Source organism: Simochromis diagramma, unplaced genomic scaffold (assembly GCF_900408965.1).
Source record: "Simochromis diagramma unplaced genomic scaffold, fSimDia1.1 OVJJ01000596.1, whole genome shotgun sequence".
Classification (NCBI taxonomy): domain Eukaryota; kingdom Metazoa; phylum Chordata; class Actinopteri; order Cichliformes; family Cichlidae; genus Simochromis; species Simochromis diagramma.
In genome coordinates this window covers 12,916,692-12,940,745 of record NW_024387245.1, presented here as the reverse complement: position 1 = coordinate 12,940,745, position 24,054 = coordinate 12,916,692, and the positions used below count along the sequence as shown (strand labels likewise).

Sequence of the window (24,054 nt, the reverse complement as noted above, 5' to 3'; positions counted from 1 at the left end):
GCACAGTTTACTTCACTTAAGCTTTCAAATACCTCAAAGAGTTAAAAAAAAAAGGAGAGTGCTTTTCAAATATAATAATTGCAACACTGATACAGTAGTAATGATACAGAATACAGAGATTTATAAGTGCAAGAGTGTAGAGCCGTTTGAATTAGCTGACAGAGAAGGGAATGGATCACATGAACATTAGCAGTAATACATGACACAGGGCAAGGTATCAAGGCACTCTTGATAATTTTCATGATTTTCCTTCATAAATCATTGGTTGTTTGGCTCAGCAGTTTCATTTAAATATATCATATAGCAGATGAACACAATGATATTTGAGAAGTGAAATGAAGTTTTATAGGATTTACAGAAAGTGTGCAATAGTTACTTAAACTAAATTTACATCAACATTTGGTAGATCCTCCAACAAAACATAACCAGTTCAGTCAGGTTTGATGGTTTCCGAGCATGGACAATCCCCTTTAAGTTACACCATAGATTTTCAGTAATATTCAGGTCTGGGGACTGAGATTCCATTCCAGAATGTTGTACTTGATCCTCTGCCTGGATGTCTTAGATTTTGAGCAGTGTTCAAGGTCGTTGTCTTGTTGAAATATGCAGCCCTGGCGCAACTTCAACTTTGTGACTGATTCTTGAACATTGGTCTCCAGAATCTGCTGATACTGAGTGGAATCCATGCGACCCTCAACTTTAACAAGATTCCCAGTCCCTGCACTGGCCACACAGCCCCACAGCATGATGGAACCGCCACCACATTTTACTGTGGCTAGCAAGTGTTTCTCTTGGAATGCTGTGTTCTTTTTCCTCCATGCATACCGCCTCTGGTTATGCTTAAATAACTCAATTTTAGTTTCATCAGTCCAGAGCACCTTATTCCAAAATTAACCTTTCTTATCCGAATGTGCTTTAGCATACCTCAAACGACTCTGTTTGTGGCATGTGCACAGAAAAGGCTTCTTCTGCATTACTCTCACATACTGGGATGTCATGCTTGGAGAAAACTCTCCTGAGTTTCTCTGATACACCGGCTACATAGGGGATGACAATGTTGTTGCGTCTGTCCTTCTTATCCTCCCTCGCTGGTGTCTGGTCTTCTTTTCTGTGCCTCTTTGCTGACTTTAAGAATGCCCATTTAGGATAGCCGCACGTTTTATATCTGGGACTCTCCACCATTTGACCTTAGAACTGAAGAAGCTTCTCGGATGAGAGGTGAAACGTCTTCAAGCAACTTAAAGAAGTCCAGACGCTTTTCTTTGCAAGCTCCTTTGACTACGATGACCTGGATGACTGAGAACCTTCACAGACATCTCACATACAGCATCTCCTTGTGCAAAGTGCACTTAATAGTTGAACGATGCACAGTGACACCATCTACAGCAAGATGATGTTGTAGGTCTTTGGAGCTGGTGCGTGGGTTGGCTATGACTATTCTCACCATCCTTTGCCTCTACTTATCTAAGATTTTCCTTGAGATGTCACTTCCGGCCTTAACTAGAATTGTCCCTGTGGTCTTCCATTTCCTCACTATGTTCCTCACAGTGGAAACTGACAGCTGAAATCTCTGAGGTAGCTTTTTGTATACTTCCCCTAAACCATGATATTGAACAATCTTTGTTTTCAGGTCATCTGAGAGTTGTTGTGAGGCTCCTATGTAGCCACTCTTGAGAGAAGATGCAAAGAGGAGAAAAACTTGCAATTGGCCACCTTAAATATCCTTTCTCATGACTGGATTCGCCTGTGTATGTAGGTCAAGGGTCAATGAGCTTACCAAACAAGTTTTATGTTCCAAAAATTAGTGCTAAATGTATTCAAATCAATAAAACGACAAGGGTGCCCAAATTTATGCACCTGCCTAGTTTAGTTTAAGTAACTATTGCACACTTTCTGCAAATCCTATAAACTTCATTTAACTTCTCAAATATCATTGTGTTCATCTCCTACATGATATATTTAAATGAAATTGCTGATCCAAACAACCAATAATTTATGAAGGAAAATCATGAAAATTATCAAGGGTGCCCAAACTTTTGCATACCACTGTATTATTACAGTACTGTCTACTGGTTCACTTAAACATTTAAATATCAAGAAGCGATAAAGAAAAACACAGTGCTCTAAACATATAAGGTTTAAACAGGGTTTTAGGGCTGAGGCCTACTGAGCAGTCTGTTAAATTTGTATAAATTAATTGATTGATATACCTTTATTAGTCCCACAAGGGGAAATTTCATAAGGCACGCAATGGCGGCGCCATCTTACCCTTTGACCATACATACATTACACAAAACATCACATGGGGAAGACAGGTCAGAGAGGTATAAATTAGAGAGTCAGAGAGCAGTTGAAATAAGCTCTCTTAGCCAAAATAGGCATGACAGAACACAGCCACACACAGAAGGATGACGGCGTTGACATTGACTACGTTCCTCCACAGAGGCACCTCTGAGGTGTCTGTCAGCTTCCTCTGCAGCTCTTCCTCCTCCTCTTTAGTCAGCTTGGGGGCTTTTTTGGTTTCCAGGCCGCAGAAGCACATCACCGCTTTCTTCAAGAAGCCAGGCTCATCATCTGCAAAAGAAGAAACAAGACAAACGAAAGTTTGCATGTATTTGTTTATATGCATGGATGCATATTTACTGTGCTATATTTTACTCTGCTGCGTATGTCAGCTCATTACCGTCTGAGCCCACTCTGTTGGAATCTTGGTTATCAGTCCAATCATCCATCTCAAGATCGACCCTCTCCTCTGTACAGTTCCTCAGGCTCCAGCACAGTCGATACAACTAGTCAAACAGCACAAAATGTGGTGAAAAATATTATCAGAAAATTTATCATTTTATTTTACTTCTTAATAAGTGATTAAACACAGTTTAACAAGGAGACTCAGCAGAGTTTTAAATATCAAGGCTGAAGCAGGTTAAATCTCCATACTAGATCAGTCTGGTGGAAGCTAGAGAATGAGGACAGAGGGAAGGTGTGTTAGGAGGCAGCAAGATGGAAGAAAAAAGCAGGAGTGTAGAGGCAACTTTAAATGTAGGGACTATGGCTGGTAAAGAGAGAGAGCTGGCTGATATAATGAAGAAGGTAGATGTATTGTGTGCAAAAGAGCAAATAGAATAGAAACAAGGCCAAGAGCACTGGAGATGGATTCAAACTAAGAGTATGTGTATACTGTTGTAGAAGTGAAGAGAGTGTCAGACAGGATCATGAGAGGTCGGGAGGTGTTGTAGATGTGGAGAAAGTATATGGTAGGGTATCAAGAGAGGAACTGTTGTATCGCGTGAAGAAGTCATGAGTGGCAGAGAAGTATGTAAGATTAATATGTAAGAGAGCAGTGAAACTACAGTGTGGAGTGCGGTAGAAGTAACAGATGGATGCAAGGTGGGGTGGGATTAAGTCGGGGATCAACTCTGAGCCCCTCCTTGTTTGCAATGATGGGGTATTTTCAAGAATGCTCACAGTTTTTCCTCACTATTCTGATTGGATCTGAGAAATGCTGCAAACAACACTTCTCTACAACACTAAATTGCTTATATTAATTGAAGCTGATTAATATAAGCAGTGGGTAGGGAGTTCGCACCAAGAAGCTTAACAACTTCTGCAACTGGACTGAGCAACCTTCAAAGTATTTACTCATCTTTTGTTCATCATTATAAAGGTAATCACGAAGAAGGAGATCTACTTGAGTCTGTCATGCTTCATAGTCTACCTCACCAGTGGGAAAGGGAGTGTGGCCAGCAAAGGTGCGTGATTTGGTTTGTGTTGACCAAGAGCTTCTAGATCTGAGTTGGGTTTAGTAGAGTGAGATCAATACTATCAAAGTCCACCACAGCACTGAAAGGTGCACTGTAGGTAGGTTCACCATGATCAATTGATCAATAGTTACAGTGTTGGGGGATGTGCCACCATTCTTAGTTGGGTGTCGTTGTGAGTGTTGGGGTTATGTTGAGCTTTTTGGACCTTACTCTGAATAACACTCAAAAAACCTGCTTCACCACTACCTCGCACCTAGTTCTTCTAAGTATCTCAGAACCAACTCATTACCGATGTCTTCCTGAGCCACGGCTTGAATGGTTGTAACAGACAAGCAAACAGCAGCATCATCAGGACTTGGTAGGTCACCAAAGATCTGGATCAGCACTTGACCACATCTGGCTAGTTTGGTTCATCCGAAATCTTTACTGTTAGCTGATGAATATTATCAATGTGCTCCTCTGTGTAAATATCTTCAGTGTCAATCACATAAACTGAGCATTGGCTATTTTACAAGTATGTCACAAATATCTGTTTCCAATCAGAACCTAGATTCACAAAGGCGACTGGCAGTTGCTGCTCTGGGATACCAAGACAAAAAAACAAACAAATAAATAATGGAGTTCATGTGATGGTGGATGTCTGTCAGACTTCATAGGATAGCAGTATGTTCCTCATCATCATGACAGGAGCAACAAAGAGAAGAAAGTTTCAAGGCTGCGCTAGGCTACAGACATAACACCTCTATGTCATTGATGTGTGATCAATGACCATGAAATCTCATGCTCTATACAACAATTTATAGGTGCATTGGTATCTTGGTGTCTTAAATTAAAAACTTACATGCTTGTCGTCAATAGGTTTGGTCATGAGAGACACTGCCAGCATGACGATGCCGGAGATGACAAACAGAATGAGCCCAAAGTAAAGGTAGTGAACTCCACATATGATAGTGGGACAGTTACTGGGGATAGCACAGCTACCTGTCCCATAAATAAACTCAGTAATCATCCTGCTCAAGCCCATACACAGCCCAATTATGAGGCCATAAAATGCACCCTGTGGAAAGAAAGAAAAAAGGACAAATATTACTTTATATCGAAACACTTTTAAAAAGTTTAAAGGTTTTAAAAATGGTAAATAAATACAATATAGTAAAATAGTAATAGATAGCAACATATATATGTATATATAATATTGTGTTTGAAGAAATAGTTTTGGATAAATGCTTCTTGCTAAAAGTGAGATTGAATCAGCGCTACATTTGGATGCATATTGAACAGGAAGCAGGAATCATGATTCTTACAGTATATTAACATACCAGCATTTGTAACTCTTGTTAGCTAACATGCATCCTGTGTACATGTACAGATCCAAAATATAAAAAAATGTGTCTACAAAAAGTAGTTGGACAGTTCATGAAGGAATATTTACCACTTTTGCTCAAGTGTTATACTATTGTTTGGTCAGGACCTACTGGGATGTCTGGAATGATTAAACAACTTATTAATTGAACTTTTTCAGTGGTTGTGGGTGGAAATAACTACTTTTGCCAAGAAGCACTCTGACAGCTCTATTTTATTCCCAGTCCATCTACTGAGCCAAGCTATGAACTACTTGGCTTATTTTTCTCTACAGACTTACAGATTGGTTTAATCATTTGTCCCTAACACTCGGCATAAAAACAGTTTTTCCCCAAGTGACAAATGACAAAAGCTTTGCTCTTGATAACATTTTCCTGACTAAATCCCAGAGGTATGTGAAGGACTCTTTCACTGCACAAAACCACAGTGAAGAACAGATTTCTTTCTTATTTCATGAAAAAGTCAAGCAAACACTGAAGGAGGCAACTCACAGTCTCATTGACACGTTTGCAAAAAATGGCAAGCAAGAAGACAGCTGCAACAGGTGGGGAAAGGTAACTGGTGATGGATTCAGTGTAGACAAAGAGTTGACCACTTTGGGATCCCTGCACCATAGGAATCCATGCTATGCTCACACCAATCAGGGCCAAGATAAAAACTCTGTACAAAAAATGCAATCAGTCATGCAATGCAATCATTTTCTCATTGCAATCAATGGCAAAAATGTGTTTTACCTGCCAGCAATCATGAGTTCCTTCTCACTAGCAGAGCGACGGATTCTAGTGTAGATGTCCATGGTGAAGAGAGTACTGGCACTGTTGAAGATAGAGGTAAGGGAGCTCATCAAAGAGGCCAGCATCACAGACAGCATAAGACCTCGCAAGCCTGAAATAGAGTAACAGATTAAAAAGTAGAAATATAAAAAAAATCTGCAATTATTAAGAATAAATAAGACAAAGGTCACCAACCTTTAGGCATGAGTTCCACGACCAGTTTCGGATAAGCAATGTTGCTGCAGCCCACCCTGGTCCCACAGTGTTTTTCACATTCATCTGGATCCACACATGCTACCACATCTAGATTAAAGGCAAGAAAATCCACAGTATTTCAATTTATCACAACTTTAAATATACCAGTAAGCTTGCTACATAAGGTACATAGAACAGACTCTTAAAACCACACACCACACTCACCTGCGTACAGGATCCTGCTAATCATCCCGGGGAAAACCATGAGGAACATGGGCAGTATCTTCAGGTATCCACATAGGATACAACCTCCTTTCACGTGAGAGAGACTCTTGGCAGAGAGGCAGCGCTGCACAATCACCTATAATTAGGAAACAATGGTAGTACAATTCAGTGGTGGTAAGCAACAAAATACATTTACTCATAGAGCCAGATTCAGTGTGAAGTATTGTAATTGCACATTATTGCAGCAAGCTGAGAAATCAGAAAGCAAGAAACTCACAAGGAGGCACTGAATCTTCAAATACTGCTGTAAACCCTACAACTCCAAAGGCTGTGCTCTTTTATTCTGCATTTAAAAAGCATACTAATACTGTACTTCCAGCCGGTTACATAACAGTAAACATAAATTTCTTAAATTCAATATGAAACACAGTGTTTCAGAGGCATGATGGGAAATTAGATTTAGACACTCCCACACTCCACACAACCCTCACCTAGGTGGTTAGCTGTCCCCAACAACCCACATGTCTGTGTCAAAATCTTTGAGATGTTGGGGGAGGTAACACTGTCGTTGAGTCAGATTAGAAGATTTCTCAGTGGTCTCTCAAGTTGGGTTGAGAGTCTAGGGTTAGTGCTGGAGCCCTGAGTGCATGACAGTCACGATGGAGCACAACCACCCTTTTCTATTCGACCAGCCACACCATGTAAACCACATCTGACAGTCTGTCATACGCATTGCAGGGTTCAACGCACTGGCTCATCAGTTTAGGAGAATGGCTTATCTTTCTCTCTAGGCTGAAGGCTCACACCTGCTCCCCAGGTACAAGACCTTTCACCCTGAATCATACAGTGAGCATGTTTCTGCTGGGAACTTGCACCTGGTCAGCTTATGAGGTGAAACCTGTGACTGAATCAGAATGCAGTTCAATGGGTTGAAGCTGAACATCACTGGATGCATTATCTACACTGCAAGTGAAAAGAGATCCATTTCACTCTCAAGTGATTTTAAGTCCTCAGATCACCTTTAAAACTCAAGGGCTCCTAACATGGAAGAGTATCAGTGGAGGTGATCGCTTGATGCTATGGTTTCTTTCACTGATGGCATCTGAGTAAGAATGCTGGTCTTCAGTTGGCTTGAGACCTACTGCATATTTCCTCCTATCAAAATGTTCACTGGGATCCTGGCCTTATAGTTTTCTATTAGGTTCATTCATTCATGAACATTAATAGCAAATTCAAGACTGGCTTTCCACTCGACATCTGTAGGACACAGTTGCAGCAGGGAAGCCAGTTGAAATTGGAGACTCCAGTGAGAGAAGTTAACATTTTAAAGGGAAATAGTTTTAGCCTGGAAGGTTGCTTTTAAAATAATCAAAAGACACTGGAGGGAGGATCCATTTTAATCTGTTTGATGTGGATTTATTGTGATAAAAAGACTGGTATGGAAATTGATGTCCTGACTTTAAGAAGGAAATGCCTACTCTGGAATTAGCAGGTAACCAATGAGACAAAATTGTTCAAGACTAGGAGGGGAAGGGCTTGAGGGTGCGAGCAGCTTGGTGTGACCTGTGTGGTTCCCTGCCTCTTCCAATTAATGGAAGGTATTAATCGCCAGCTTCACTGTCCTTGTATGCTTACCTTGTCATCTTCTCTCCTAGCTCTACCAGCCTGCTACACCACGACACCAACACTAAGGTTCACCTTTATGGATTCTGGACACAAAACCTCTCAGGATTCTCAGCCACACTCCAGGGAGTACCACCAACCGCACTACCTGCCTGCCCTGCTGCTATCACCATCCCACACAGGGGCCTAGAAAGCTCAGGTCATTCCTCTGCCACCCACTCGGACCTCTGCCTCCCCCTCTGAGCCTAAACGTCTTTCTGCCCAAGTAAGCCACTCCGACACTCCATTTCAGTAGTCACTATAACCTCTGGCCCAAACTATGCACCCACCAACACCTTTTCTCTCTCTCTCACTCTAGTGCGCACCGCAAGCACCACAACACCAGTCACTGCTTATGAAATGTTCTGTTATGTTCTTCAGGCTGCCACGCAGGATTCTCGGCCTTGTAGTGTACTTTGTATCAAGCCAAGTTTCTAGGTTTTTATTTTGCCACCACGCTAGAGCCCAACCTTATATACAGTACATTGGCACAATGACAGAAACTAGCCCACTGAATGAACAATGGGCTGTGAGGTTAGTTTCTTGATCATTAATATGCAAATTGTTATGACCATTGATCAAAGACCATTGATCAAAGACCATTGATCAATAGCCTAATTGCCAAATAACTTAATTGAATTCTGTATCTTTGTAAATTATGTTCAGTTCTTTAAAATAATCTTTTGTTATTGAAATGACTTTACACGTAAGATTAATGAGGAAGATCTATAATCACTCATCTACCTGCTTTCCCGGGCATTCGGTCTATTCTTTACATCCACTTCCCACATCAGACTGAGTCCTGACATCCTTGTTCTAGTCCAATCATTTTCCCCTGCCCTCTCCTTGCTACTCTCCTCTCTGCATACTTTTAAATCTCAGTGCTTGTCTGTCATTCAGCCCAGGTCCTCCTCATCTCTGCTTCATCCTGTTTACTCATAGCTGGATCCAAGACTCCATCTGCATTTTCTTCACCACCTCTAGGTTACATAACTTAACATGAATTTCTTCCAATTGTTCTCTCCTTATTTAAATTCAGTCTAGCATGAATATATGAACACACCGAGGCAATCAGTTGAATTTGTCTCAGTTTTTGACTACAGACTGGTTGCTGAAAACTGCAGTTGAGCTGCCCAATGCTTATTTGCTTAACTCACCTGATCAGTACAAAAGTACCAGATAGCCTGAATAGTGAGTCCAAACACGAGACCAGGCCATGGGATGTCTGCTGTAAGTGGATCCCTGAAGAGATGGAAGGAGTCTGGCCGGGGCTCATAGCAGTTTGCACTGATGTTACCCGTGATTGAGGGGACAGCTTGCATGTAGAGTTTCTCAAAGTTCTCATATCCCTTCACTTCATTAAAAGCTGAGGAAAATCATGTGCAAGTTAGATCAACATTATTATTTATTTTTGTAACTTTTCAACAAATAATTTGTATGTAAAATTTTTCATATTACCAAAGCCCATCAGAATGAATGATCCAATAAGCATGATAAAGGTCTGTAAAGTGTCTGTGTAGATCACTGCTGCCAGTCCACCTGGGATAAAATATATGATGTTATCAGTCTGTGAAAATCTTCACTTAATCACTTGAGATTTTATCAGCACTAATATACATAAAAAAGTCCTCTTCAATAAACTCATCATGTCATTATGTAACTACGTTGGCCCCTAGAGACAAAGCACGTACAAACTCCAAAACACTTGCAAACTCCAAAACACATGCAAACTCCAAAACACTTGCAAACTCCAAAACACTTGCAAAATCCAAAACACATGCAAACTCCAAAACACATGCAAACTCCAAAACACTTGCAAAATCCAAAACACATGCAAACTCCAAAACACATGCAAACTCCAAAACACTTGCAAACTCCAAAACACATGCAAAATCCAAAACACATGCAAACTCCAAAACACTTGCAAACTCCAAAACACTTGCAAACTCCAAAACACTTGCAAAATCCAAAACACATGCAAACTCCAAAACACATGCAAACTCCAAAACACTTGCAAAATCCAAAACACATGCAAACTCCAAAACACATGCAAACTCCAAAACACTTGCAAACTCCAAAACACATGCAAAATCCAAAACACTTGCAAAATCCAAAACACTTGCAAACTCCAAAACACATGCAAACCCCAAAACGCATGCAAATTCCAAAACACAACGGAAGTGCTCCAGGACGCTAGGGGCAGTGTTGAGCTTTTGTTACCTAGTAACTACACAAGCCAGGACGTACCAATGGCCGTATCCCAATTCAGGGTCTGCAGCCTTAAAGTACGCAGCCTCAACGATCCTCAAGGGCCGCGTACTCAAAGACCGCTAAGGCCGGAAGTGCGAGGCTTGTGAAATGGGACGGTCTAGCCTCCGTTGCGCTGCCCAGGTTGCCTAGCAACCATGATACTAACAGCTGGAAATGTGTCATACAGCTTTGTTTGACAGAAATGAAGGAGAAAATCTTTTGTTCATTTGTTTGTTTCTTTCTACATGAGCTTTGATCATTCTCTGTAAGATTAAGCTCAGCTATTGAACGGCGTCTATTTTAAAGTAAAGGCTTTAAAACCAAGTTAGTACAAACGTCACTAATGTCACATAACTTTGCTGACATGTGGCCAACAGTAATGTTTTAATGTTCTTCGTTATTAAACATTTGCACATAAATAAGTGACATAATATTCAGTACTTACTTAAAGTTTACTCTTCGACCCCCCCGTTTTTTTTCGGCAAAATTATCCACACCCACCGCCGCGCTATGCATTCTGGGATATTTTGGGCCACGAAGTCTACACTGCCACAGCCTTAAAATTCAGGGAAATGAAGGACGCATTTCAGGGCCGCATTTCTAGCAGCCTTTGAATTGGGACAGCCTTCGTCGCGCCGCTGTGACGTAATCGGCCTTGAAATGCGTACTTTAAGGCTGCAGACCCTGAATTGGGATACAGCCAATGACCGGATTTGGGCTGTATCCCAATTCAGGGTCTGCAGCCTTAAAGTACGCATTTTAAGGCCGATTACGTCACAGCTAGTGATGGTAAATTTGATTCTTTTTACTGAATCGAGTTTTAATGAGTCACTCACCAAAGTGAATCGGATTTTTGAGTCATTTGCAACACTGAGTCAGTTGACCAGAGAGTGCAAAAAATGTACATTTTCACTCAAACTTAATTTGTTTCTCTTTTCATGTAAATCCTACTGCTAAGATGAATGATTCTAAAAGAAAACAACTATTTTATAGAGCAAAAAAGAGCAAAAACATTTCTAAAATTAAGCAATTTCCTATAAAAATTGCTTAATAAACATTTATTTATTTTTATTTTATTTTAATATATTTTTATTTTTTATTTTATTAGTATTTTCCTTAAATGTGTTAAATATATATTTTCTCATCTAAATGTCCACTGAGCTGTGAGCCAGGGGGCGGTAATGCCCCTTAACATTGGTTGCCAACCAAGAAGAAGAGGAAGCTGTGAGCCAGGAGGGAGGGGGTGAGTGAGTGAGTGATTCGTTCGCTCTATGATTCAGCACAGGGGGGAGGGGGGTGAGCGAGTGAGTGATTCGTTGGCTCTATGATTCAGCACAGGAGGGAGGGGGTGAGCCAGTCCTGAGTGATTCGCTTACGATTCAGCACAGGAAGGGAGGGGTGAGTAGCTCAAATGTGCTGTTAGCATGTTAGCAGAGCGATGCTACTGTGAACCGAGGAGCTATTTTCTTGATGTGAGCTTCTACTCAGGGTTTTTTCTTCCAGTTCAGAGCAGAATTTTTTTTGTTACGATACTGGATGTTGTGTTTTTCTCCACAATTTTAATTATAAGCTAGATACATTGCTGCTAACAGCAACAGGGATGAGTCAGTCAGTCAGTTGGGCTTGTGAATCATGATTCATGAGTCAGTAATGTGATTCTCGAGTATTGAACGATTCGTTCATGATTCGCGCATCACTAGTCACAGCGACACGACGAAGGCTGTCCCAATTCAAAGGCTGTCGAAATGCGGCCGTCAAGTGCGTCCTTAATTTCCCTGAATTTTAAGGATGGGTCGGTGTAGCCTTCATGGCCCAACATATCCCAGATTTCATAGCGCGGCAGTGGTGTGGATAATTTTGCCGAAAAAAACGGCGGAAGCGGAGCCGCCGAAGAGTAAACTTTCAGAAGTAAGTACTGAATATTATGTATGGAAGCCCGTTTCCGCCACTAAAAAAAAAAAAAAAAGCTAGTATCCATAACTCGAAATTTCGAGTTATTTTCTCGAAATTTCGAGTTATTTTCTCAAAATTTCGAGTTAGCTCTGCCAATCAAAAATATACGTGAATGAGGTTGCTTTCTTGTTACCCGGAAGCATATGGCGCAGGACCCCGCACTCAAAAACAGATCCCAACAAATTAAAGTATGTTTGCTGATAGTAACACCATGTGATTCAGCTAATAACACAGGGATTTCATCATTTGTGAAGCCAGGCTGAAAACACTCAGCAATCTGTGCATTCACGACTGGATGTAATACCGGTAGCTTAGCTGTAGCATTTGTAGCTGAGGGCTTCAGCTTCCGGGTAACATGGAAATGACGTCATTCACGTAGATTACTGATTAGCAGCGCTAACTCGAAATTTCGAGTTGCTTTTCTCAAAATTTTGAGTTAATATGTCGAAATTTCGAGAAAATAACTCGAAATTTCGAGAAAATAACTCGAAATTTCGAGATAATAACTCGAAATTTCGAGAAAATAACTCGAAATTTTGAGTTATGGATCCTTTTTTTTTTTTTTAGTGGCGGAAACGGGCTTCCATAATTATGTCACTTATTTATGCGCAAGTGTTTTTATAATGAAGAACATTAAATGTTTGTACTAACTTGGTTTTAAAGCCTTTACTTCAAAATATACGCCGTTCAATAGTTGACTTTAATCTTACAGAGAATGTGATGATTTTGTGGATAATTAAAGTCAGTCATATATCCACAAACACAACAAGCTGAAAGTCAGTGATGCTGCTCGGTTTGCAGTCCTGAATATCACAGCACAAGCAGGATCCACTGCACTGTTAATGTTAGCTATGTTATATTGCTGCCTCTGTTCGGTGGTGTCGAGCCAAACGGACTTTAACGTGTGTTTGAACGAGCTGACGGTTCACTCGTTAAGCTGAAAGAAAGATGCTTTAATCACAGGAGTCACACATGTGTCCACTGTACCATCTGGGAACTCTTCTTGTTTCGTAATAACACAAACACTAAATCCTCCTTCTTTTGTGCTGTTTTGTAGCAGTGTATACACCTGAGACTGTCACCTGTCTGTCTGTCCTGCACTCTCTCTCTTTTTCTTTCTCTCTGATTGTGTAATAAAAGTATGAACATTCATTTATAAGTCACACTTGTGTTTGAATCCTGCAGCTTATCACACATTTGATTTCCATGTGTGACAACTGCAAGTGTCCAGAGTGAGGACAGACTGAGGGACCCACTGCTGCACATCATCTGTGAGGCTTTGCACCCCTGATGATCCACCAGGACAAACTCAACAGTGTGTGAGGAAGAGGAGGAGGAAGAGCCAGCAGCAGCTGACAGATGGAGAGAATAGACAGACTGTTCCCTGTTTGTGAAGGACTGCTAGAAAAGTTTAGAATCACTAATTGTCTGTCCTGAATCAGTCTTATTAGGTAATGTTCAAATAATTTGATCATTCCAGTGTTTTCAGTGTGGGAGAAAGTACTCAGGACCTTCAAGTTACACACTATGAAAGGCAGAAACAAGTTTAATGTTCAGAAACCTAAAGTATGTATCAGCAGCAGAATGCAGCTAAAAATAAATGTTTGTTTCAGTTCTATGAAGCTTTGAGTATTTTGCATTAGTAGCACTGCTGTGTTTGTTGCATCATATTGCTGTAATTGTTTATATGCTTTATATATTCTGAGGTAAGTTGATCTATAGTGTTACATCATATTCTATAAGGATGTTACGTGTTTGTATACTTTCTGCCCAGTTTGACCCATTTAGCAGAAGTCAGCCTGTTTAAGGCTCTGATATCTATTCTGTATGACTTAAAGCAGTTATGACATGGTCTGATTTTCTCACCCAATAAAGGAATATTCAGTATATCAGTCTACTCTTCATTTTATCAGAAACAGTTATCACAGCTTGTACATTTTCTTTTTATAAATATATGTAAGCAATGAGCCAAATTTAGTAATGCCAACATACTGAAGGAACAACATTTGTCTCTTATATATGATACACCTATATATGCACTGTCAAAGATACTTGTCTTTGAGTGAAGATTTAAGGTGATAAGACATATAAATAACTGCAACTTGAATCTGTACTGAGGCTCAGTGTTTGGTACAGAGTTCATGTTCACTGCTGTAATAGCTAATAATGATTAATATAATAACTATAATATTGGCCATATTATATTTACATTACCAAAGTGATATGACTTTAGTCTCATGAACAACATCAGCTAATTGTTATTTACTAACTAATCTTAAATGACTGTTCAGTACAGAAATGAAGCCCAAAAATCATGTTTTACTGTCCTGTGGTCTCAGCCTCAGATACTTATCAAATCACACAAAGCTCTTGTAGAAACAAACAAACAAATGAACAAAATATGTTCTCCTTCATTTCTGTCAAACAAAGTTGTATGACACGTTTCCAGCGGTTAGTATCATGGTTGCTAGGCAACCTGGGAAGCGCGACGGAAACTAGACCGTCCCATACAGACAAACTTGCCGTTTATTTTGCAAATCGAGCTCAACACTGCCCCTAGCGTCCTGGAGCACTTCCGATGTGTTTTGGGGTTTGCAAGTGTTTTGGAGTTTGTACGTGCTTTGTCTCTAGGGGCCACTGTATGTAACTACTCATTCTTTAAAACTTGTAATTGTGGATGTGTTGTTACAAACAGCAACAGAAGGCCAATTCAGGCTTATCATAGTCCATGGCAATCAACCACAGCAACTCAGCAAAGATAAACCAACATTGAAGAAAGAGAGCGATTGTGTGTGTGTGTGTGTGTGTGTGTGTGTGTGTGTGTGTGTGTGTGTGTGTGTGTGTGTGTGTGTGTGTGTGTGTGTGCGTGCGCGTGTGGCGTGTGTCTACATCTCCACATACAGCCTTGAGAAGACTTTACCCCAGTCATAATATAACTGTAGATATTACTTTTTGGGTAGTTTATGAGGAAAATGTCTGTTTGTAAGTTCAGTAAAATAGGAAATGATTTTTTTCCCGTGTACAAACCTGTGACAGTGTACAGTGCCGTAATCGCCAGAAGTGCAATAACAGCGAGGTAGATATTCAACCCAAGTGCCTGCTGGATAAAAATTGCACCAGACAAAATGTCTGCCTGAATGGGGAGAAAAAAAAGTGGGATTTCATTTAGGATTATCCAAAACAGGCACAATAGAAATATTCTCTGCTTTTCTTTCAGGAACTTACTGAAATTTTGGTGAAGACATATAAGACAAGGGAGAGAAGAGAGAGATAAATGCGAATGCGCTGTCCTCCGAACCTCTTCTTCAAGTACTCAGGCATGGTGATGATCTAAATACATCCACAAAACATGAGATTTTACTCATTAATCATTGCTTATTTAGAAAGGGTAAATAAATGTATATATGAGGGCTTTTGTTTACCCCAGCTCTAATGTAGATGGGCACAAAGATCCATCCCAGGATAACAATCGCAAAAACACTCTGAAACACACAAGAAATATGCAATAATCAGGAACCCTGTTTCCTTTCATCCTTCTGTCCGCTGCACGATGGAGCGCTCATAAAAATCAATGAACTATGAGCTGACATGAACTGATACAGAATCAGAGGCGAGAAATTATTTTAAATAAAAACTGATAATGAATCAGTGGCTCAGGAACAGTTACTCACATTCCATTCAAATCCACCAATGGCTATTCCTGAAGCTGCACCAGTACCAGCAATTCCTACGAAATGGACACTGCCAATATTGCTGGCAAACAGCGATGCTCCGATCTGTGGAGAGCACAGTTAAATCTGTCAGTAGGTCCATTTGTAAATTAAGGAGACTTCATTCAAGAATCAACTTGGTTATGCTTTTTATGCTAGCCCACATCTCAGTATATTGTATAAATTGTAAATGATTTACACATTTGATTACTCAGAAGTAATGATGATGATTTGTTAATCTCATATAACCTCATAAATCATATTTATATGCGACTTTACTAGTCTTAATCTCTGTTCAAAACTAGACTTTTTGTAGCCCATCCATCGCCACAGTTGGCGAGGGGCTATTGCCAAGCACATGCACTGTCATGCAGAACTCTGTCACATCTTTTGCAAGGTCATTGTCACAGTACCAGAGAAAGTGTAAGTAATTTCGGTGATCGTCCCTTACAGTAAAGCAGTAGAACATCTGTTTCACATCTGCAGTTATTGCTATGGGCTCTTTTAGAAACCGCAGTAGCACACCAACCAAAATGTTGTTCAAGTCTGGACCAAAAGGACATCATTCAATGACACCCCCTCGTGTTTGGCACTTGAGTCAAAAACAACCCTTATTTGTCCAGGCTTTTGCAGATGGTATACTCCAAACAATGGAAGATACCAGCACTCTTCCTCAGGCTTCAAAACAGTCTTCATGGCCAAAGGTTTCACCTCTACTGGGCACTTGTATCGAACCATCGAGTGAGAGCCAGCACCCCACTTTTTTTTAACAAGGTTTTTTGCATTGCTACAGTATTTAACTGTCTTCCCACACACATTGAACACAGCATAATTTATATGCTGAACATAAATGCAGTTATAATCTGTGAACAAAGTCAAGACTGAGTGTTTTGTGGTCTGTTTTGTGCCTTGGGTATCTCACTGACTCACACTCTTGTGGAGCCTTAGCACGCACTTGAATGAGAGGCGGAAGGCGATTGTAGTTCCTATCCAAAGGGTATTGCCAAATGTCCCGCTAATTGTGGAGTTTACTTTTGTCTGTAAGTCATATTTAAATTAAAAATGTAAAAAATTTAAAATTAGAAAAGTGTAATCAAATTAGTTATTGATATTTTCATATGGGAATTGATCCTGCAACATGAAACGCTGGTAATGGAAGCATTGATAGTTCAGGACCGCTCCACACATCACTACCCCTCAGTCAGTCAGTGAGATGATATACAGCGGTAAATATGACTGACACCCATAAACAAAGCAGCATCTGGCTGCAGTTTAAAGAAGCAGACACTAACTAAGTGGAGAAACCGCATCAGCCCATTCAAGCTGAGGCATTTGATTTTTCTGAATATCAACCTGCACTGAGGACAAACTGTTTGGCTACTGAACAGCTACTCTGGCTCTGTTTCTGTTCTGTGGATTTGTTTGCAGCGTTTTGTTTTTGTGTGAACAAATGCACAAAATTATGCAATTACAAGGTTTCTCATAAAAACACTCAATGCAAAAGGGTTTGTCAACACACAAAGCATTCATATTTGCCAAATAAGGCTAAAATGTGAGGCTACAGATGATAATAAATGAAGAGCCATTTGGGAGCCAAAAGAGCCAGCTCTTCTTTGGGAGACATGCCACAAGAGCCAGGACTCTGAAAAGGTCTGAAAACGAACTTCCCATCACTACTAGCTGGGCATAACAAGCTTCCCAAGTGCCAACTGTGGCCCAAAGAGGGTGCCAAATCATACAAAACAAAATCTTAATAACACATTCCAGATATAAGAACACAATCACTAATTAACCTAACATGCATTTTTTAGGATTATAAGATGAAACCAGGCACCTTCGAAAACCCTGTGCATTCAACATGCTTTATGTGTAGTCATAATTTGACCACGCATTCATACAGCACATTATCTATCTCACATCCATGGTCCATGTAGAATGATCAGCTAACCTTAAATGCATGTCTTTAGACTACAGGTGGAAGCTGGATACCTGGAGGCAGAGGGAGAACATGCAAACTCACACAGAATGGCACAGCTAGGATTTGAACCTGGGGGACACTCTTGCTATGACGTGACTATGATAGCCACCACTGTGCCATAAAATGCTTCTTTTATGATAGCTTACATCACATTGTTTTCCATTTGAACACAGCAATAAAAAAAATGTTAATGGCTCTAAATGCAGGAAGAATACTGTAAAGGATCTAATTCTAGATATAAAGATACTCACCGGCCACCATACCATACTCCTCCCTGCAAGGAAGAAGCCACCTACAGTGGATCTGTTAGTGTGGACCATAGACTGTAACAGGACAAAGGCACGTTTTAGAAAATCCATGTGCAAAACTGTAACAGACTACATTGAAGGAACAAAGACATCCAGACTAAAGAGGAGAAGAAAAACATGGCTTGTTAACAGCATTCAGTCACTCGACGGTATGAGGGTGTCTTGCTTCCTATGCCGTTGCAGCTTGCACATCTGTAAAGGAACCTTTAATGCTGCAAGGTGTTGTATGTGCAGATTCTAGCGCAACACATGCTCCCATCCAGACGACATCTTTTTCAGTGAGAGCATTGTATTATCCAGCAAGACAATGCTCATTGCATCTATCACAACAGGATATCTTCATAGTAGAAAAGACTGATCTGCCCTGGCATTAATCCAGACCTTTCACCAACTCAAACCATTTAGGCAAAAATATGAGGAACACCCAAGAGTGTTGAGCAGCTAGAATCCTATATTATTAGACAAAAATGGGACAAAATTCCTCCATCCAATTCATAATTAGGATTTTTTTTTTTAATGGTACATGTTTTTTCAGGTTAATTTGAAATTTCCACTAGAAATAAAATATGAATTTATGAGATTTTCAAATCATTACATTTAGCTTTCATTTACGTTTTACACAGTGTCCTGACTTTTTTAGAATCAGGGTTGTAAGACACATTAGGACACATTAACATACAAACTATACTAAATCTTCTTAGCTGGAAACAGTTTATAAAATTATTGAGGAATTGCAGAGAAATTAGTTTTAAAAGTGATTGCAAAACTTACCCAAACTCCAACTGCCAAGACGACCAGGAAGTACACCACAATAACAGAGATATCTGCAGCATTATTAAGAGCCGTGGTGTTTTTTGCATCATTCTCTGCATTTCTGTTTATGTAAGAGAATCCAAAATAAGAATAATCTTGAGACATTTTAGCTGAGACAGACAACAGCAGTGTTGTTTGAGTCGGCTCTGTTTGAAGCGTTTACAGAAAGCGATTACCTTTATAACCTTTGGTGTGCATGTGAGAGGGAGATGAAAGCAGGAAGTGTAGATAGTGTAGATGTAGAAGAAGTGAAAACAAAGAGTGGGTTTGTCTAAGACATTAACACATACTCCAGTTGGCTGAAGGTGGATGCACATATGAACGTTACTGATTCAACAATGTTGACCTGAAAAATGTGTTAAAATGTGTAACTGTCATGATCCTGGGTCATTTGACACAGTGTTTTTGAGTTCTTTTGTTTTGGTGTCAATTTTGTATTCTGGTTGGTTGGTCTTTATTCAGGTTTATTTAGTAATTTTGAGTTTATTCTATGTTTTAGTTTCTTGTCTATTTAGGTTGCCCTTGTGTCTTTGTCTTCTGTGTGTTTTTTGTTTATGTGTGTCCTTGTGTCTTGTTTTCCTTTTCTGTTGTCATGGTCCCCCTCCTTGTGTTCATTCGATGTCTCCCCTGTCTGGCATGTTTACCCATGTTTCCCCAGCCCATCAGCTCTCCCTCGCCCTCCCTCGCCCTCCCTCGCCCTCTCTCGCTCTCTCGACCTCTCTCTGTCTTGTGTTTTCTCTACCTCTCTGTTGCCCTTGCAGTCTTAGAGGTGTCTCTGTTTTGTCTCCCTTACCTGTTCCAGAGTTTCTCTCCTTTTTTCCCATCTCGTCTCCCCAGTCTGTTCTAAGTTTTCATGTCTGTTCCATGTCCTGTTGTCAAGCTCGTGTCAGTCTACGTCTCAGTGTTTCCTGTTTTATTGTGACAGTGTTTCCACCTGTCTGGTTAGTTAGATCATGTTCAGTTGTGTTCCCTCCCATGGTTTGTTCGCTCGTTTTCCCTCGTGCTCATTCATGTCTGCGTCTCCCTCTGTCCTGTGTTGCGATCTCCCTCATGGCTATGTGTTTCTCTGTGTGTTTGGTTTAGGTTTCTGTATTCCAGTTCAGTTTCGTTTTGTATTTCTGGCATCCCAGCGATTAAGGTCAGCACCCTGAGGCTCCTCCCCGTTACTGCCTTCCAGGTTTCCAGTCATCACCCTGCCGCAGCAGCAGGTTTGCCCGGCCATGTTTCTGGCCAGAATGTGAACTGGGAATGAGGAGTCGGCTACCCAGCGGCTTCCTCTGCACCACGCTGCCGGATCAAACAGCGGGGATGAGTAATGGCGGCTTCTTGCCACCAGCTCTCTTGAGAACCGAGAGAGCTGAGACTAAAATAGTACTGACTATAGATTCCATATCAGTTCCATGTACCGCCAATCCAGCAGAGCTGAATTAGGAGGGTTTTGTTTCCGGTTTGCCTAGTAAAAGAGACTATTATTGTTCTACTGACTCTGTTTCTAAAGACTTAAGTCCAGTGATTATAACCCCTGTGCCTGAAAGAACTGTAGCTATGTGTTTAGAGGTGTTTAACAATGGGAATAGGACTGCATGTAGCATGGCCAAATCTGCCATAATTAAAGATTGTCTGGGACAACTGAAAATAACATTCATTTCTGCTAATGGGAGTTATAAGAAAATGTTTAATGTTTCTAAACCTAAAGCTGGCTGCAGTATTTAGTTTCAGGCCTGTTATTGGAAAGATCCATGTACCTTGTTCATGAACTAGCTTTTCAGCAATGTGTTCTTCAAACTGTGCTTACTGTAAGGTGAGCACAGTTTATCTGTCTGTTTTTGGACCTGGTTGATACTGTGTTTACTATTCATGAACAGTCCAAGCCATGTGTTTCACAGCTGGGTTCTAAGCTGTCTGTAAATACAAATGTCACAAACTGTAACTTAGGCCCCTTCTTGGCACCTGCAAAGACTGAGGCCTCCCCTATGGACTGTTATGCACCCCAGCCAGTTTATTCAGAGTGAGCACACTCTGCAGAGACTGCACCTTCCACGTTGGCCGGAGGCTCTGGAGAGCCCATCCAGCCACCTTCCTCATCGGCTAGAGGCTCTGGTGAGTCCACCCAACATCCTGCCGTGTCAGCTGGGGTTCACGGGAGCCCAACCAGCAATTCCCTGTGTATAAATATAAAGCTCCATTTGAAGTTATGTAAGTTATGAGTGAGCAATAATAAAGCATTTAAACACATACATACATCTTATACAGCAAAAATTTCAATTAAATTGTCTGAAAACGTTACCATCCATCTCATCCATTCTAATTCATCACTGTACGACAGACCCGACCATGGTTTCATGCTTTTCAGCATACTTTATTTGTCACTTCAACATACAACCCTTAATGTCTAAATTGCTGGCAACATAAGTGAGTACACCTCTAAGTGGAAATGTTCAAACTGTGCCCAAAGTGTCAATATTTTGTATGGCAATCATTATTTCCAACACTGCCTTAACTCTGTTGGGCATGGAGTTCACCAGAGCTTCACAGGTTGCCATTACAATGCTCTTTCACTCCTCAATGATGACATCATGGAGCTGGTGGATGTTAGAGACCTTGCGCTCCTCCAACTTCCATTTGTGGATGCCCCAGAGATGCTGAAAAGGGTTTAAGTCTGAAGACATGTTTGGCCAGTTAAGTACCTTTACCCTCAGTTTATTTAGCAAGGCACTGGTCTTTTTGGAGGTGTGTGTAGGGTTGTTTTCATGTTGGAATACTGTCCTGTGGCCCTGTTTCTGAAGGGAGGGGATCATGCTCTGCTTTATGGTTCCTGCAATTAACTGTAGCTCCTCAGTGCCAGCAGCACTCATGCAGCCCGAAACAATGACATCCCACCACCATGCTTGACTGTAGGCAAGACACACTCTTTGTACTCCTCACATGGTTATTTGACACCATCTGAACCAAATAAGTTTGTCTTGGTCTCATCAGACCACAGGTAATCCATGTCCTTAGTCTGCTTGTCTTCAGCAAACTGTTTGCAGGCTTTCTTATGCATTATCTTTAGAAGAGGTCTCCTTCTTGGAGGACAGCCATGTGATGCAGTGTATGGCGTACGGTCTGAGCACTGACAGGCTGACCCTCCACATCTCCAACCTCTGCAGCAATGCTGGCAGCATTCATACATCTATTTTCAAAACACAACGTCTGGATATGACACTGAGCACGTGCACTCAACTTCTTTGGTCGATCATGGCGAGGTTTGTTCCAGAGGTGTGGACTCGAGTCACATGACTTGGACTCGAGTCAGACTCGAGTCATTAATTTTATGACTTTAGACTTGACTTGAAAAAATGTTCTAAGACTTGTGACTTGACTTGGACTTTTACACCAATGACCTGGGACTTGAATTGGACTTGAACCGGTTTACTTGAAAAGACTTGATATTTTACCCCAAATATAAAATTTAACATGCATATTATATAGAGATTGAAAATGTGACGTCATTCACGGGTAGAACCGCAAAGGATTCTGGGAACTCGTGGCAAGCCGTACTAGCGCACGCAGGCTTTCAATTGAAATCAGTCACACAGCGATAAAAAGAAACACAAAAATGTCAAGAAGCTGTTGTATTATTAACTGCAATAGCCGGTCGCATGACAGCCACGGGAAGCCGACGGGTAAAGAGATCGGTTGTTATCGGATTACGTCGTTGAAGAGAAATTGTTCGAGCCATGTTTCCGAAGTAACAAAGAGGCGACTGGATTGCAGCCATTCAAAGACCAAATATAACGTCCCAGAACACTCCAGCTCACAGGTTAGTCTGCTCCAAGCATTTCCACAAAGGTCAGTCTGCTGTTGTAGTTAATGCGTCATTTTCATAACATAATTGGTGATATAGGTTACAAGCAAGTCTGGCGCTGAACAGAAATTGTCGCGCTATGCTCCTTTGTTTATTGTGCATAAATAGTAAATTGTCCTGACACAATATTGCGTTTCGCTTCTGTTATTATGGTACTTTGACAAAAACATATACTTTTATTCACAGGGTAAAACAGTTGTTTTGTATCACTAATTGTCCAGTGCGATTACAGCATACAATATTATTGTCACTGCTACATTTCTGTGATGCTACCAGAAATTATTTCCACTACTAATTAATTATCGTTGAGCTCAAAGGTCCTATTAATAAACGGTTAACGAATGTGTATTTATGACGACGATTTGTGAGACTGGTAAACTTATGATACGTACGATGGTCTTTACTTTCTACACGGTGCATTTCAAGGTCCTGCACCCATCCGTCGGTAAACTGTACCTGGGCTTGTTGCAGTGACCGGAAGTTACTAAACTTCATGAGTGTATGCACTCACTCCAAGAAGCGTATAATTATAAATATGCATATAAATATGCTACGATGAGATAGCTGACTTCATCTAACTAGCAAATGTTGTCCAGGCTACGTTGGTGATGCAGTTTTTTTTTTTTTAAATGATATTTTTAAAAAAATATCATTTATTTATGTATGATATTTTTGTCATGCGATTTTAAAGCCGGTCCTACAACCGCATCCAAGAATAACATGCAGCTTATCTCAGAACTGTCGGTGAAAATTATTCTTGGAGCTAGGTTTAATTGAGCTGCATTTTAAAGAGGTACAATTTCACAATTTGTGTATATTTTCTAAGTTCACTATTTTGTCATGTGTTGAGAAAAACACAGATTTAAAAATTACATGGTCTAATATTTACATTTAGCATATAACTGCAACATTCTTTTTTCGTTTTTGTTTTTTTTTAAAGACTCGAAAGGATTTGAAATTCAAAATTTCAGACTTGTGACTTTACTTGGACTTTTACACCAGTGACTTGAGACTCGACTCTGACTTGCCTGACATTACTTGAGACTTGACTTGAGACTTGAGGATAAAGACTTGAGACTTACTTGAGACTTGCAAAACAATGACTTGGTCCCACCTCTGGTTTGTTCTGAGTGGAACCTGTCCTGTTAAACTGCTGTATGGTCTTGACCACCGTGTGCAGCTCAGTTTCAGGGTGTTGGCAATCTTCTTATAGCCTA

At 40.6% G+C, this 24,054-nt stretch overlaps 1 protein-coding gene across 1 annotated transcript; it reads right to left on the bottom strand.

Moving 5' to 3' along the window:
• Positions 1-1,233: 1,233 nt before the first annotated feature.
• Positions 1,234-20,318, bottom strand: LOC120714115 (sodium/glucose cotransporter 1-like). The gene is made up of 15 exons (XM_040000165.1): positions 18,949-20,318; positions 18,121-18,192; positions 15,853-15,957; positions 15,604-15,663; positions 15,407-15,511; positions 15,209-15,314; positions 9,437-9,517; positions 9,136-9,344; positions 6,308-6,452; positions 6,092-6,190; positions 5,858-6,008; positions 5,615-5,783; positions 4,603-4,818; positions 2,684-2,789; positions 1,234-2,574 (listed from the first exon to the last, which is right to left on the bottom strand). Exons 1-15 carry the CDS (start codon positions 19,093-19,095, stop codon positions 2,366-2,368), a joined length of 1,980 nt encoding a protein of 659 aa, XP_039856099.1. The 5' UTR covers positions 19,096-20,318; the 3' UTR covers positions 1,234-2,365.
• Between the last annotated feature and the right edge of the window lie 3,736 nt (positions 20,319-24,054).

Coding starts and splice junctions, on each gene's coding strand:
- LOC120714115 (XM_040000165.1), bottom strand. CDS start 19,095: ATGTCTCAAGATTATTCTTATTTTGGATTCTCTTACATAAACAGAAAT. Junction 15,315..15,406: donor ATGTCTTCACCAAAATTTCA/GTAAGTTCCTGA, acceptor CTCCCCATTCAG/GCAGACATTTTGTCTGGTGC. Junction 2,575..2,683: donor CAACAGAGTGGGCTCAGACG/GTAATGAGCTGA, acceptor CTTCTTTTGCAG/ATGATGAGCCTGGCTTCTTG.